The 16064-nt window shown below is 45.3% G+C and overlaps 1 protein-coding gene across 1 annotated transcript in view; it reads left to right on the plus strand.

Moving 5' to 3' along the window:
* The window catches only part of C2CD2 (C2 calcium dependent domain containing 2), a 65199-nt gene that overhangs the window by 4155 nt on the left and 44980 nt on the right, over positions 1 to 16064 (plus strand). The window contains exon 2 of the mRNA XM_030577231.1: positions 2133 to 2231. Within this exon, the coding sequence (XP_030433091.1) occupies positions 2133 to 2231 (99 nt within the window). The remainder of the gene's footprint in view (positions 1 to 2132; positions 2232 to 16064) is intronic.

A 16064-nucleotide genomic window follows, 5' to 3' on the forward strand; every position in this document is an offset into this window, starting at 1 on the left:
CATGAAGGTAGGCATAGCGGTCGGTGGGTTTTCGATATAGGGTGGTGTTAATGTGACCATCACTTATTTGCACCGTGGTGTCTAGGAAGTGGACCTCCCGTGTAGATTGGTCCAGGCTGAGGTTGATGGTGGGGTGGAAGCTGTTGAAATCATGGTGGAATTTTTCCAGAGTCTCCTTCCCATGGGTCCAGATGATGAAGATGTCATCAATGTAGTGTAGGTAGAGAAGGGGCATGAGTGGACGAGAGCTGAGGAAGCGTTGTTCCAGGTAGGCCATAAAAATATTGGCATATTGTGGGGCCATGCGGGTGCCCATAGCGGTGCCACTGATCTGGAGATATATATTGCCATCAAATTTGAAATAGTTGCGTGTGAGGATAAAGGCACAGAGCTCAGCAACCAGTTGTGCTGTGGCATCATCAGGGATACTGTTCCTGGCAGCTTGTATTTCATCTGTGTGTGGGATGTTTGTGTAGAGAGCCTCTATATCCATGGTGGCAAGGATGGTGTTTTCTGGAAGGTCACCAATGCATTGTAGTTTCCTCAGGAAATCAGTGGTGTCACGGAGATGGCTGGGAGTGCTGGCGGCATAGGGTCTGAGTAGAGAGTCCACATATCCAGACAGTCCTTCAGTGAGAGTGCCAATGCCCGAGATGATGGGGCGTCCAGGATTTCCGGGTTTGTGGATCTTGGGTAGTAGATTAACCCTGGTCATGGCTCTTTCTAAGGGTATGTTGATTTGTTCCAGTGTTAGTGTAGGGAGTGTCCTGAGTAGATGGTGCAGTTTCTTAGTGTATTCCTCAGTGGGATCTGAGGGAAGTGGCCTGTAGAATTTGGTATTGGAGAGTTGTCTGGCGGCCTCATTTTGGTAGTCCGACCTGTTCATGATGACAACAGCACCTCCTTTATCAGCCTCTTTGATGATGATGTCAGGGTGATTTCAGAGGCTGTGGATGGCATTGCTTTCTGCACGACTTAGGTTATGAGGCAGGCGATGTTGTTTTTCCACAATTTCTGCCTGTGCACGTCGGCAGAAGCATTCAATGTATAGGTGCAGACTGTCATTTCGACCCTCAGGAGGAGTCCATGTGGAGTTCTTCTTCTTGTGCTGTTGGTGGGAGGGTTACACTGTATCAGTGTGCTGTTCAGTGTTGTCCTGAAAGTATTCTTTGAGGTCAGAGATGGCGAAAGTAGGCTTCCAGATCGCCGCAGAACTATATCATGTTGGCGGGGGTGGCAGGGCAGAAAGAGAGTCCCTGAGATAGCACAAACTTTTCTTCTGGGCTGAGTGTGTAGTTGGATAGATTGACGATATTGCTGGGTCAGGCAGGTAGGAGTCTGGTCCTGAAGTTTGCACAAATACAGACAGATATCATTTTCCTTTCCAAACATGAAAACCTGTAGGAGAAAACTTCAACCTCCCTGGCCACACTATAGCAGATCTTAAGGTGGCCATCCTGCAGCAAAAAAACTTCAGGACCAAACTTCAAAGAGAAACTGCTGAGCTTCAGTTCATCTGCAAATTTGACACTATCAGCTCAGGATTAAACAAAGACTGTGAACGGCTTTCCAATTACAGAACCAGTTTCTCCTCCCTTGGTTTTCACACCTCAACTGCTAGAACAGGGCCTCATCCTCCCTGATTGAACTAACCTTGTTATCTCTAGCTTGCTTGCATATATATTCCTGCCCCTGGAAATTTCCACTACATGCATCCGACGAAGTGGGTATTCACCCAGGAAAGCTCATGCTCCAAAACGTCTGTTAGTCTATAAGGTGCCACAGGATTCTTTGCTACTTTTATAGATCCAGACTAACACGGCTACCCCTCTGATACTTACTCATGAGAGTAGCTTCATTGATTTCAATAGAACTACCTGCAGTATGTAAGTGCCCTCACCTCCCATTGCTGTCAGGATCAGGCCTTATGAGAGTGAAATTCAGCACAGGTTTTCTAGGATGTTCTTTGCATTATGTAGTGGAGCAGAGCGGATAGGATTAAAACCCCCTGCAATTTTATATATGAAAATTCATATTTTCTATTATCTGGTTTCAAAAATTTTAACGACAATGTGTCTCTGTGTTGAAGTGAAAATAATTTATTTAATTAAAACGTATTACTTGTTTCTTAGGATTCATTGTTGCTTACATTTGAAGAAGACACAACTCCTCAGCTACTCGAGCTAGCAGTTAGACGGGTTGTAAGTGTTGTAAAGTCAGCCCAAGAGAAGGTAAATTTTAATATTTTCTCTTAATTAAAGTCATTACTCCTTTTTAAAATACTAAGCTTTGTCAAGTTGGACTTTCTGAGTTATGAACTGTTGTAAACCCTGTGCATGCTTATTTGAGCTGATTATAAGTTTCAGAGTGTGTTTCAGGGTACGAGCAATTGATCACGAAATTGAGTTCATTCTTAGTTTTATGTATGCGTCTCTTAAGGTCACATAGCCAAATGTTGTTTTCCTATCCCCCTCCCATTACTGTTAAAATCTGCTTAGGGTGGTGAAGGAAAGGAACATTCTGGAGAATGTTTGTTTTGTTGATTAAAAGTTTTACTTAACTGCAACCAGATAAGAATAGGCCAAGTAGGTTCAAAGTCTAAGGGTGAAATCTTGGCTCCCTTGAACTCAATGAGAATTTTGTCCTGGTCTTTAATGGGTGTGGAAAGTCACAGTAAAAGGTGCTAAGTGAGAACTAGCATATGAATGCCTTGTTTTAATTTTGTGTGCGTCTTTTAAAAAAAAAAAAAAAAAAGACTGAATGTGGCCATTTGAATATATACATTCTTTCCATGAGATTCGCAAGCACAACTCTACTGTCTTCAGTGGAAGTTGCATTGGATGGCATAATTTGGACAAAATTGTAGAGGCTAATGACTAAGGCCATGTCTACATCTAAAATTTTGCAGCGCTGGTTGTTACAGCTGTATTAGTACAGCTGTATAGGGCCAGCGCTGCAGAGTGGCCACACTTACAGCAACCAGCGCTGCAAGTGGTGTTAGATGTGGCCACACTGCAGCGCTGTTGGGCGGCTTCAAGGGGGGTTCCGGGAACGCGAGAGCAAACCGGGAAAGGAGACCAGCTTCGCCGCGGTTTGCTCTCGCGTTCCCGGAGCCACCCAGCAAACCGCAGGGAAGGAGACCTGCTTGCTCGGGGTTCCGGGAACGAGAGAGCAAACCGGGAAAGGAGACCAGCTTCGCCGCGGTTTGCTCTCGCGTTCCCAGAGCCACCCAGCAAACCGCAGGGAAGGAGACCTGCTTGCTCGGGGTTCCGGGAACGAGAGAGCAAACCGGGAAAGGAGACCAGCTTGATTACCAGAGGCTTCCTCCTTCCACGGAAGTCAAGAAAAGCGCTGGTAAGTGTCTACATTGGATTACCAGCGCTGGATCACCAGCGCTGGATCCTCTACACCCGAGACAAAACGGGAGTACGGCCAGCGCTGCAAACAGGGAGTTGCAGCGCTGGTGGTGCCCTGCAGATGTGTACGCCTTCAAAGTTGCAGCGCTGCAACTCCCTCACCAGCGCTGCAACTTTCTGATGTAGACAAGCCCTAAGTTTTCAAACTTAAGTGCCTATAGTTAGGCCCCTAACACAAAGTGGCCTGATTCTCACAGGTGCTAAACACCCACTCTCTTATTACTTCTCTCTTCCTGTTAGCCCTGTGAACTATGCACGTAAGTCAGAGTAGTCTAACTTTAGGTTCCCCAGTTTTGAGATTTGTTTTGGTTTTGTTTGGTTTTTAATAACAAATCCTTCGTTAAATGGAAGGTAAGGACCCAGAATATGGCAGATTTGCATTCAGAGTAAGACCTGAGTGTTTGTACACCCCTTATCCTGAGGCTAGCTGATGGCTCAGCCAGTCCACAGAGTAAGTTAGGGGAGTCTTAACTCCCACGATGTAAGATGCCCATCTGCATCTTCCTTTTCTCCAGCGGTTGGGGCTAGGATGCTATTATGTTGGCTTCACATTATTTGAGGATCCCCAACACAGGGGGCAGACTCCGGAGGCTGGATCTGCTAGTACTATGGTTATAGTACTTTGGGCCACCACTGGATCAGATTGATGTTTTTTCTAAGAGATGCTTTAGTGCAAGCAGGAATTAATTCAATCAGGGAAGCTCTGTGGCCTGTTTTATACAGGAGGTCAGACTAGATGATTATGGTAGATCATTCTGGACTCAATCTATGAATCTATATAAATATTTTTTTTGTGGAACAAACATAAGAGGGAAATTGGGGGATTTTGAGGAGGGTGAAAGAGAACCAGCCCAGACCAGAAAAGTCAATACCCTGGTGATTAGGGCACTCCCTCGGGATGTACCTGCTCTAGAACCTGGGTCTCCCATATCCCATTTAGGCATTCATCTGGGTCTCCTCCATTTCTCTCCTTTCTCTTCCTCCAAAATACCCCAAAACAAAACATCCCGGATCTAAAAACCTTTCTGATAGAAGCTTAGTTGAGATGATAAGTTTTGGTGTTGACAAATCTACATTTTCCAGTGAGAAACATTTTGGCAAAGAAGTCAGCTATAGACAGGACTGGGTTGAATGCTATCTTAATCATATAGGCAGGTTTTTATGGAAATGGCTTCAACCTTATCTATGAATTTCTTTACTCTTCTTGGCTTAAGACACACCCTGCATGAAATTCAAATATATTTTGCCTCTCTGCATAATAGTTGTAAATTAAAGAAGGAGCCTTTTGATAGATACTTTCACTCTCTCTTTTTAAATGCATGGGGTTTTTTTTTCCCTGGCAAACTCTGGTAGTTTTCCTGTAGAACATTAATTGTAGATCCAAAGAGCATTGATAGTAAATTCACAAAAAAATAAATAGCTCTTTTGTATTGTTCTGTTTCTGGAACTAGTCTACATTAAATTAGAATGGGAAATTCTATAATACAGAATGGAAACTTTTTTTTAGGCCCTGTCCACACTGCAACTGTCAACTTGAGTTTGTAACTAGTTACTGGCACGGGTGGCTCTAAATCTGGTGTGTGACCAGGTTTATCAACGCTGTGGCAGCTAGGAGCATTTTGCCCTTGCCAGAGGCCATGGCTGGCACCTGGCTATCTTCTTGCAACCAGTTTGGCACCCTTTTATTTACGATTGTATTACAAGAGCATCTAGTGGCCTCAGTCAAGGATCATGGCTCCATTATGCCACGTGCTTTACAAACGTAATTAAAAAAAACACAGTCCCTTCCTCAGAGCTCGCAACTAAGATTATGACAAGACTCAACAGTGGATGCAACAGAGGAATTGGAGTGAAAGGACAAAACGACAGTAAAGTAAATGTATGTATGCATAATATTATGCATACACACCATGGGGTTCTTTTTTATGTTGAGTGTATCTCTTCTGTGTGATTAGTCTCCTTCCTCTCAGCTCTCTCTGCAGTAGGACATGCCTGTGTCCATTAGTCCACATGATGCAGGTTCTACACTGTGAACAAGTCTACCAGGGCACTGTATCTCCTACTGAGGTATTAATGGATATCTGGCCAGAATGTTGTTTTATTTTTGCAGTAGATTCAGAGACCCCACTTAGGATCAGGGCCCCATTATGCCAGGCACTGTACAAACATATCCCAACACCCTTTGTTCCTTCCTTGAAGAGCTTAAAATCTAAGAAACTGGTGCATTTCCCAGGAAGCACTGATGGTAAGGCTGGGTGCCAGCTGTAGGCAAACAAACATGGTTGTAATGGAAGAAAAATGGCTATGTGGATGCAAAGTGAACCATATGACTTATTGCAAGTTAAGGTGACCAAGACTCTAACCAGTTGCAAAATCAATTAAAAAATATATAGTTTGGACAGGGCTTAACTGTATAGAATGAAGTGATTTTGTTTTTAGAAGTACTTGCCTTGACAACAAATAGTTGACTTGGTCAGCATTTCCATCATCTGTTTCCAGAAGGCTTATTACTTGGCAGTAAAAGTTTTGAGTTTTGCTTTTGGTTTTTTTCCTCTTGTCTGGAACTTGGCACATAAGGATCTGGCCTAGGCAAGAGCAAATTTTGAAATCTATTTAGTTGTTTTTAAGCTACAATCAAAAGTATCCCTCCTTTTCCTTCAAAACATTGACATTGCCTGCTTGACACATTCTTCATACTCTAAAAATTCCTCCTGGGGTAGTGGGGGAGAGGAAGTGGTTTAGAGAAAGGAAAGCTTCATTTAGTGGGCTAATCAGCCATGTGATTTTTCAGCTGGGCTTTGCAGCCTGCCCTTGAGGGCCTAATTCAGGTACTCTGCCATTGCAACTGTGCTGCTTCTGTAGGTTGGCTGAGAGAGTTGAGCAATGCTGCCAAGAGCTGGTGGCAATAGGGTAGCACTGTTGTAGTGGTTGGAACCTTTCAATCCCTTTTTGGAGCTGGCCAAGAGCGATGAGAAGCAGGTAAAGACTAGTAATGCAAAAGGCAATCCGTTAGTTTTAAAACACGCTTGAGATATTTGATATCCATCATCTTACCCGGAACACCTGAGGAGAGATGCCGGGTTACTGGCAGGAGAGAAACATGATCTGTGATTCACGCTGTTATTGAAGGTCACTGACTAATAAGGTTAACCCAGAGATGGCCTTGGATGAGGTCTCTGATTTTTGTATTTCTGAGATCTGGCTGAGATGAAACTGTTGTGGATGAAGAAGAGAGCCCTGCCTTTCTCTAGTCACCACTCCATGTGAAGAGTTAAGATAGTTTGAGTGCCTACGAATAAATTGGCATGCCTTCAAACACTGGGGTTTATTGTCAATTTAACCTTCACTTTAATTTTCTGGCTTTCTAATGGTGTGGTTTTTCTTATAAGGATTTTTAGTCCTAAATTACTGATATGCACTCAACCTTCATTAAGCTAGTTATCTGGGAATAAAATTGTGTTGTATAGTAGTGTTAGGTAATAAAGCAAGTCCTCACTCACCTCTCCAACACCCAAGTTCGTGCGGAGTTGGAATTTGGGCACACAATTCTGTCAGAGACCAGACAGCAATGCGTTGATCAACGGGCTCACACTACCCCAAAAGCTTTAGAATAAGTGTGGCCCCTTTATTAGGGGTGAGCATCAATATTTATACACAGAAGTAAACAAAGTGATTAATAAAAGATAATGGTCATGCATAATCAATCAAGATTTTACAGGAAAAGCAAGTTTAACAAGTAAATGCATAGAGATAAAGGCTAATGGCTACTTGAGGAAGGGGGTGTCATGAGTAGTTTGCAGGTCAGTGCTTTGTTCAAAAAAAAGGTTCAGAAAGGATTATGCAGAGACGGCCAGTCTGGGTGTTTTTTTGGCTCCAAAGTTCACGAAAAGTTTAGACCCAACATTCCTCCATTTGTAGCTTTGAGATAACTATTAATCAAAAAGCTACACCCTATTTCAAGATCTCAAGGGCCGCTTGGCAATTTCAGCCTGGGCCAATTCGAAGAGAGTAAGGCTTTTAGCTGAAGTGGGAAAAGAATAAACTGACTTACATGAGTTTATGAGGGAGGGGACACACTGAATACAGCAACACAGTATTATAAGGACTACCATGGCCCCAACAACACCCACCAAGAGGTTTTTAACCCACCCAAATCCGGGCAGCCAATTCCATAAGGCTCCCCACCAATCATAAGGTGGCTGGCCAGAGGAGTAGTTTTTAGCCATTTCCCTTAGGTGTTTGGTACGTTGAAAAGTGTCAGAGTAGGTGTCATTTACAAAAACACAGCATTCTTCATTTATGAGGGCGCAAGTTCCTCCCTGGGCTGCTAACATTATATTTAAAGCCATTCTGTTTTGCAAAGCCAACTGGCGCAGCTGGGACATTTCCCCGGCCTGATTCTCAAATAGGGTTGCAGTTTCATTGGTCAAAGATTTTAATAGTCCCTGTAGACAGATGATGGCACCCTTCAAGCTAGTGTGACCAGCCCACCGCTGCCAGGACAAACCATCACGGAGATTAACATCTCTGTCAGTTTCACGGATGTTACGAACGTGGGGAAAATGAGGGGGAGTGAGGGAGATCCGAGAAGGCGGTGCTAGCCATGCCAAATAACATGACCCTGCCCAATCAGGGGAGAGAAAATAATAAGCCTTGGGCCCGCACACCCAGTATGTTCCATATAATGCGTTTTGGGTATTCCATTTCTCAAAGTAGGAGGTAACCCACCACCTGTTGTACCACTGTTCCCCCGGTAACGCAGAGGGGTCGTTGTGTGAACTGCAGAGGCACAATTTGGTAGTGTTGTCCTCAAAGGGCAGTGTAGTACTGCTTGAGCAGTTGTAGAAGGCAATTGTGTATCCTTTAACAATTAGTTGGACACCCTCGAGATCTGAGCAGGGCTTTTTAAAAACTGACTCTGAAAACCTGCCCCTCCATGAAAAAGTTGAAAAGGTTGGATCGGGGTGAGGGATCCACATATGGGATAAGTGGGATGCGCAAGGCTTGAAGCCAAGATTTTTACTAAAGGCGGTGCCATTAAAATATATGTTGCATTTACTTGTTCCCACAAAAGTTGACCCTTTTTCTTTAACAAAACACAGTGATCCTGTTTGATTGGTTACCCTGAGATATTTGTTAATTGGCACTTCTGTTTTGTCCCATGTAAGATTGGGTTGGACTGGATCTTTTATTCTAGTCGGTGGCATCCAAGTCATATTAGCAGTGGTTAGGGGAATGGGTGTGAAGGGGAGTCCCTGTGCTGCATTTACTGGAAATTGAGTACATACCTAGCAATCACTTCTATTTCCTAAAATACGAGTTTTAACCTCGTGGGAATATCTAATAAAAGCATTATCTTCATAAGCAGAAAATAAACTGAAAAAGCATAAAAAACATACAGTTGTCAGAATAAAGGGTCCTCTCATTTTTTTCGAGTTAATTTAAGTCTAATGTCTGAGAGAGGTAAGCTGGTCCACTGGTCGAAGGCAGTGTCCTCAGTGGTGACAAGAGCTGCTGGTCCGTCACTGTGGTCCACTACGGCTGGCTTGACGTGGGAGTGGTGGATCCAAGATTTGCGTCCTTCCAGGAACACTGCAGTCTGGGTTGTCAAAAGAACCTGGTGGGGTCCAGTAAACCTTGGCTGGAGGGTGTCGTCACGAACGAACTTTTTGGCCCAGACGAAGTCCCCTGGTTGGAACGGGTGGATTTGTTCCTCCAGCGGCACGGTCTGGGAAAACTGCGAGGCTTTCCAAAGGGTACGGAGGCGAGCCTGTAGGGAGAGAAACTGACACGCAGTCATATGATCCCCTCCCAATAGTGAAACATCAGCACGTGGTAGCGCCCCGCCTTTGAAAGGGGGGTGTCCATAGAGCAGTTCAAAGGGGGATAATCCCAATGCGCGGGTTGGGCGAGTACGAAGGTGAAACAGGACCAAGGGAAGTACCTGAGGCCACTTTAATCCTGTTTCCTGACAGTATTTAGCCAATGTAAACTTAAGTTCCCTATTCATACGCTCAACTTTCCCGCTAGACTGGGGGTGGTAGGGTGTATGAAAGGAGTGTGAAATGCCCAGTCCTTGTTCTAAATGGCCAAGGACATGACCAGTAAAGTGAGGTCCACGATCTGAGTCGAGCACAAGAGGGATGCCAAAACGGGGTACAATATTTCTAAGGAGAATCTTCGCCACTGTGGCAGCAGTACAATTAGCAGTAGGAAAAGCTTCGACCCAGGAAGTCAGAGGGCAAACCAAAACAAGGAGGTGCTTTTTCCCAAAAGCCTTTGGCATATCTGCAAAATCAATTTGAAGATGTTGAAATGGAGCAGCAGGCGGAGGTCTTCCACCCTTAATTTTGTTAAGAGGTGGAGCAGGTCCATTACGCTGACATGTGCTGCATGCTTTCACTATTGATAGGCAATAGGGTTGAATGCCTGGAGCATACCAAAAGTGAGCGATAGTGTCCACGAGGGCGTGCGTGCCGTAGTGACCCCCTTTATCATGGGGCCAGCGAACTGCCACGGGGTACGTGGAGCGAGGGAGGCAGGCTCGGCCATCTGGCATAAGCCAGGTCCCTTTGACCAGAGTGGCCCCGAGGCTTTCCCATGATTTTAGTTCAGCAGCGGGTACTGGTACGGGGTGCGGTGGAGTAAAGGAGGAGGTTGCAATAGCCAATGTGGGCATGGCTAAAGGTAAGGTGGCAGCCTTCTTGGCGGAGGCGTCAGCCAGGGCATTCCCACGGGTAACAGGGCTGCTATCTTTAGTATGGGCCCGGCAGTGAACTACAGCCAGGACAGAGGGTTTTTGGAGGGCGTCCAAAAGCTTGTGGATGAGGGGGAGGTGCTGAATGGGTTTACCGGCAGCTGTCTGGAAACCTCGAAACTTCCAGAGGTGGATATGACAATGCACAACTCCAAAAGCATATTTGCTATCAGTAAAAATGGTAACGGTCTTACCAGCGGCCAACTGGCAAGCTCGGGCCAGGGCATAGAGTTCAGCGGCTTGGGCTCCCCAGTTGCCTGGCAGTGAGGCGGCCTCTTGAATGTCCCATTCAGAGGTGACAGCATAACCAGTGAAACGCTTGCCATCAACATAGAAGGAGCTTCCGTCCGAGAAGAGGATGCAATCGGGGTTGTCCAGTGGCACGTCAAACAGGTTGTCTCTTATCTGTAAGATGCTGTAAACTACTTCCACACAGTCGTGCTGGTCCTGGGGGACTGGCAGGTCAGGAAGCAAGGTAGCTGGATTAAGGGGTCCACACCTTTCAAAAATTAGGTTAGTGTCTTCTAAGAGTTCGGCCTTTAGCTGTTGCTGACGATGGGCCGAAAAGACTTGGGTTGTGCCCCTACGCAGAAGGGCTGACAAGGCATGAGAGGTCCAAACCATGGTAAAATGACCCAGGTTTAGGCTCTTTGCCTTTGTGATCAGCAGGGCAGCTGCTGCCAGAGTCCGGGTGCAGGATGGGGTTCCCTGAGCGACAGGGTCGATTTGCTTAGAGTAAAAAGCAAGCGGGAAATGGTGGGGCCCGCTCAGCTGGGTAAGGACACCACTAGCAATTCCGCCCCTCTTGTGGACAAAAAGGTGAAAGGGTTTGCTGTAATTGGGGCGGCGGAGAGACATGGAGGAGGCCACACTGTCCTTGAGTAACTGAAAGGCTTGAATAGTGTCCGGGGACCACTGCAAAGGGTCAGGAGCAAGGTTAGCAGTGAGTCGGTGGAGCGGTTTGCTTAACTCCCCGCAGGACGGCAACCAGGGGCGACAGAAGCCAATTAATCCTAAGAAACCTCGAAGTTGTTTCTTGGTGTTCGGTAGAGGGCAGTTTTGAATAGTCTTTATGCGGGCTGGGTCCATCTGTCTTCCTTCTGGGGTTAACAGGAAGCCCAGATATCGGACCTTCTGTGAGACCCACTGAATCTTTTTAGGGTCTACCTTGTGGCCTCTGGTGTGTAGGTATAATAAAAGTGCCTTACCATCGATGCGGAGGGCAGCTTCTTCGCGATTACCTAATAGGATGTCATCTACGTATAGGACCAATGTGGATCCCTGCGGACTGGTGAAACCTTTCAAGTCGTGGCGGAGGCACTGGCTGAAAATCGTGGGGCTGTCTCTGTAGCCTTGAGGAAGTCGTTGCCAGACATAACTTTGTCCCTTCCAGGTGAAACCAAAGAGATACTGAGAGTCTGGGTGCACAGGAATGCTGAAAAAAGCTGATTTTAAGTCAATAACAGTGAACCACTCAGCATCCCAGGGGATTTGGCTGATGATAGTAGCTGGGTCAGGAACTACTGCATGAAGAGGGACCACATACTGATTAACAACTCGTAGATCCTGTACAAAGCGCCAACGAACAGGGTCTCCGTCCTTTTTAGGAGGCTTTTTGACAGGCAGTATAGGGGTGTTACAGGGAGTGCGCTGAGGGCGGACTAGCTTTTGTGCAATGAATCCCTCAATAATGGGGCGGATGCCCTCCCGGGCTTCCAGAGACAGGGGGTATTGAGGGACTGACGGGGGGGTTAAGGAAGGCTTTACCTGAATCCTTACGGGCTCTGCTGAAAGGAGCAGGCCAACATCAGTGTCAGAAATTTCCCAGAGGGTTGAAGGCAAGTCAGTAAGGTCAGGGGAGAGAGAGAGAGGTGTTTCCCAATTACCCTGAGTAGGGGCCGAATCTTCTAACACTGTCATCAATAATCCTACCCCTTCAGGAGTGCAGGTTAAAGTAGCCTCAAGCTTACAGAGTAAATCCCGGCCCATCAAAGGGATCGGACAAGCTGGGGGAAAAAAGAAAACGGTGAGAAAAACATTTATCAGCATAAATAACATTCAAAGGCAAAGTGAGTCCCAGAGACTGTGGGTTGCCCTCCACCCCAGTCGCAGTTTTAACCTCAGAGGATAGCCAGGGAGAGGGGGCATGATTTAAAAGAGAGAAAGTAGCCCTAGTATCAATGAGGAAAGAGACAGGCAGTCCCTGGACTGAAAGGGTTAAACGAGGCTCTTTGCTGGGAGGGGAGAAAGTGAGAAAGGAGCCGGCTAAAGACATTAAGGAAATAAGACCATCACATTGTTTGCCTTCGCCCCCGGGGTACCGTCATTGAGGAGGCTGAGTTTGCTGCGGCTGCTGCTGTTTCCCGTAGTTGATCCAGGCCTGGGAGATGGGCTGAGCTGGTGGTGCAGGGGTGTATTCCTCACTTGTATAAGCATCTGCGGATGCAACCAGACCCTCTGGGCGTCCCCAGGGGCATTCACGTTTAAAGTGACCAGGCTGTCCGCACTGAAAACAATTTTCTGATGGCTGGGGTCGCCAGGACCCTCTTCCCCGGGCACCCTGGAATCCCCTGCCACGGCCACGGCCTTTGCCTCGAACACCACCGTGAAAAGCTAAAGCCATCAGCTTATATTCTTCCTTTTTCTCTTTCTTTTTACTACTTTCCCTTTCTTTCTCCCAGGCAAAATTAGCTACTTCCAACACTGAAGTGACTGACTCACCTCCCCAACCAGGGCGAAACTTTAAGAAGTAATCCCTTACAGGGGGCACCGACTGATTCACAAAAAATGAAATAAGAGTAGGGTGGTCTGCTTCTCTCTCAGGATCCATCTGAGTGAACATTCGGGCCCCCTCCAATAGCCTCGACCAGAACTTTCTGGGCGGCTCATCAGATTCCTGCCGAATCTGCATGAACTTAGCCTGATTAGGCGAGCGGCGAGCCATTTCCTTGAGTCTCTCTAACAATCGCTCTCGGTCTGTTTGCAGCTGAGTCAGCCTTAGCTGAGTCCAGTCTAGGGGATTCCAGCCAGCGGCCAGATCCCGCCTATCCATCCAAGTAAAATTAGCTGCATTGCTATCTCCCCATGTCCTTTCTGCCATCCACAATCTACTACGTTCTTCTCCGGTCAAAACTCTACTTAACAACTGATCCACATCCGTATAAGTAGGATTATAACTTAAAAACAATCTTTCTAGAAGTTCTATGATCTTTCGGGGATTTTCCCCAAAAGACCCTGACAACTGTCCCCACTCTTTCAAATCCCATTCTAGCCATCCTTTATATTCCACAATACTAGCATGTTGCAATCGTCCATCATTGCCCATATAAGGTTGATCGTGCACCTGTAAAGGCATCTCTATAACCATACTTTTATTATTCGCAAGAGATTTGACGGAGACATCCTCTGGGCTATCCTCGGGGGGGGGCATGCACCCTGCTGTACCTGCTTGGACCTAAGCCTAGTAACTACTCCTCCCGAGGTTTGCCCCTCCAATTCCTCCTCATCCTTCTGCACAAATTCCAATCTGGGATCCTGCAGATTCCCCTCTGCTACAAGGAGAGAGTCCCCCTGCGGAGGAATAGGGGCAGGTGCAGAGGGGACCAGCTGACGAGTCAAAACACGCCGTGGTCTACACCCTTCATCGAAATAACCTGGAGGGGGTTCACTCTCGGGAGAGTACCTGACTGCCATAATTTTTAAAGATTTCCACAGCTCTGCTGCTGTGTCCCAACAAAACCAGTAACATAACTGTCCCGGATGGTCTTTTTCGATCTGGCTCTTTACTCCTCTTAAGGCAGCCTGTTCGAAAGAGCCATACGAAGGCCACCTCATCTCCGAGTCGGCCAATACCGCGGTATACCCAGTCCAATTCCTTACACATAGTGTGTACAACTTCTTCCTAGACATTCCTGTCTGTACTGGGAGTTTCCCTTCGTTCCATAACTTATTTACAATCCCCAACGGACTCTCAGGCACGCTAGTCCCTTGACCCATGGTGTCTGACAGGAGCCCTCCAACTGGCGTTTACCCTGCTGTCCAATACACGACCCCTCAATATTGAATTGGCTGGGAGAAATCTCCTGTGGCGCCTTGCCAATTCATATATGAGTGGTCTGACCACTGGACAGAGGTACCGCACCAGAAGGAATCCCGGACGAGCCCCCAAATTGTTAGGTAATAAAGCAAGTCCTCACTCACCTCTCCAACACCCAAGTTCGTGCGGAGTTGGAATTTGGGCACACAATTCTGTCAGAGACCAGACAGCAATGCGTTGATCAACGGGCTCACACTACCCCAAAAGCTTTAGAATAAGTGTGGCCCCTTTATTAGGGGTGAGCATCAATATTTATACACAGAAGTAAACAAAGTGATTAATAAAAGATAATGGTCATGCATAATCAATCAAGATTTTACAGGAAAAGCAAGTTTAACAAGTAAATGCATAGAGATAAAGGCTAATGGCTACTTGAGGAAGGGGGTGTCATGAGTAGTTTGCAGGTCAGTGCTTTGTTCAAAAAAAAGGTTCAGAAAGGATTATGCAGAGACGGCCAGTCTGGGTGTTTTTTTGGCTCCAAAGTTCACCAAAAGTTTAGACCCAACAGTAGCACCTGTTTCTTTTCTTTGAAAGAAAAGGCCAGCCAATCCTATGGACGCACTGAGTTTTTTTTTAATAAATACGTATAGCCAGTCGTCTTAACAAACCCTAAATATACCGCTACTGGGAAGCTAAGAATTTACCACTTAAAATCTATTTTCATTGTTAGATATGAGCCACTTGTTTAGAGGGAGTAGGAAGAAAAGAATGTCAGAGGCATCAGCAACATTTGAAACAATGCGTGAAGTGTGTGAGTTTATATAGTACATAACAATTTTATTGAAATAAAACAAATATACAAACTAAAATAAACCTAAATCTCTTTATTTTATTTATTTAACTGCATGTTGCCACTTTTTCAAGGAGAAAAGAGTAGCTTAAATTTTATAGCTCTCTAGAGAGGTAGGAGGGAGCAAACTGAAACTGAGGCACTAGTTCCCCTACTAATTCAGCTATCTGGAGATCCTGAGGAAAAAGTTAATCTAAGAAGTTAAAATCAGACTGAGAGATAGAAATATAAAATTTCTGTAAATTGTGAAATAGAAAACTTTAAAATAGTTTAGACACATATTTTATATAGACACATTCTCATTAAAATAGTGTCTAAACTTGTTGAATTAAAACTACAAATCCGCAAATATTTGTGATGGATCTTGAAATTAACAGACTTTCTACTTAATAGTTTGTGGCTCAGAACAACTGTTGTTGATTACAACTAAGAAGAGAAGGGAATAAGATTTTCTAGCTGATTATCACTAGGAAAGAACCAGAGCTAGAAGATAAGAACACTGTTTAATGTATAAATTCACTGTACAAATACTGGCTATTTTACCTTTAATTCCATTGAGACAAGGTAGAGAATGAAAAGATGAAGCACCCATTCCAGTGGGTATAGGACTAAGCAAGCCTGACTTTCATATTTTAGGATAAAGGAAATAGTTATATTACCTGTGTAAGTAACTGTATACACGTTAGACCTCCTAGAAGAAGGAATGACCTTTTATAAAGAACTTTCTCAGTCTTTGAAAGAAGAGTTGTGGTGTTTCTGTTTTGAAACAGAATGAAACCGAGGACTTCTGGATTGAGTCTGAGAGAGATAAGCAGATTGAGCATGAGTGTATTTGTCATTTGTTTGGCTTGCTGTTTATTTTAAACTATATGTATTATTATGGAGTTGTACTAGTGACCCCATGGACTATATAACCAACTGTTGAAATAGATACAGTAACTCCTCACTTAAAATGTTGTAGTTATGTTCCTGGAAAAATGCAACTTTAAGCAAAATGGTGTTAAG

The sequence above is a fragment of the Gopherus evgoodei genome, chromosome 1, assembly GCF_007399415.2.
Source record: "Gopherus evgoodei ecotype Sinaloan lineage chromosome 1, rGopEvg1_v1.p, whole genome shotgun sequence".
Lineage (NCBI taxonomy): Eukaryota > Metazoa > Chordata > Testudines > Testudinidae > Gopherus > Gopherus evgoodei.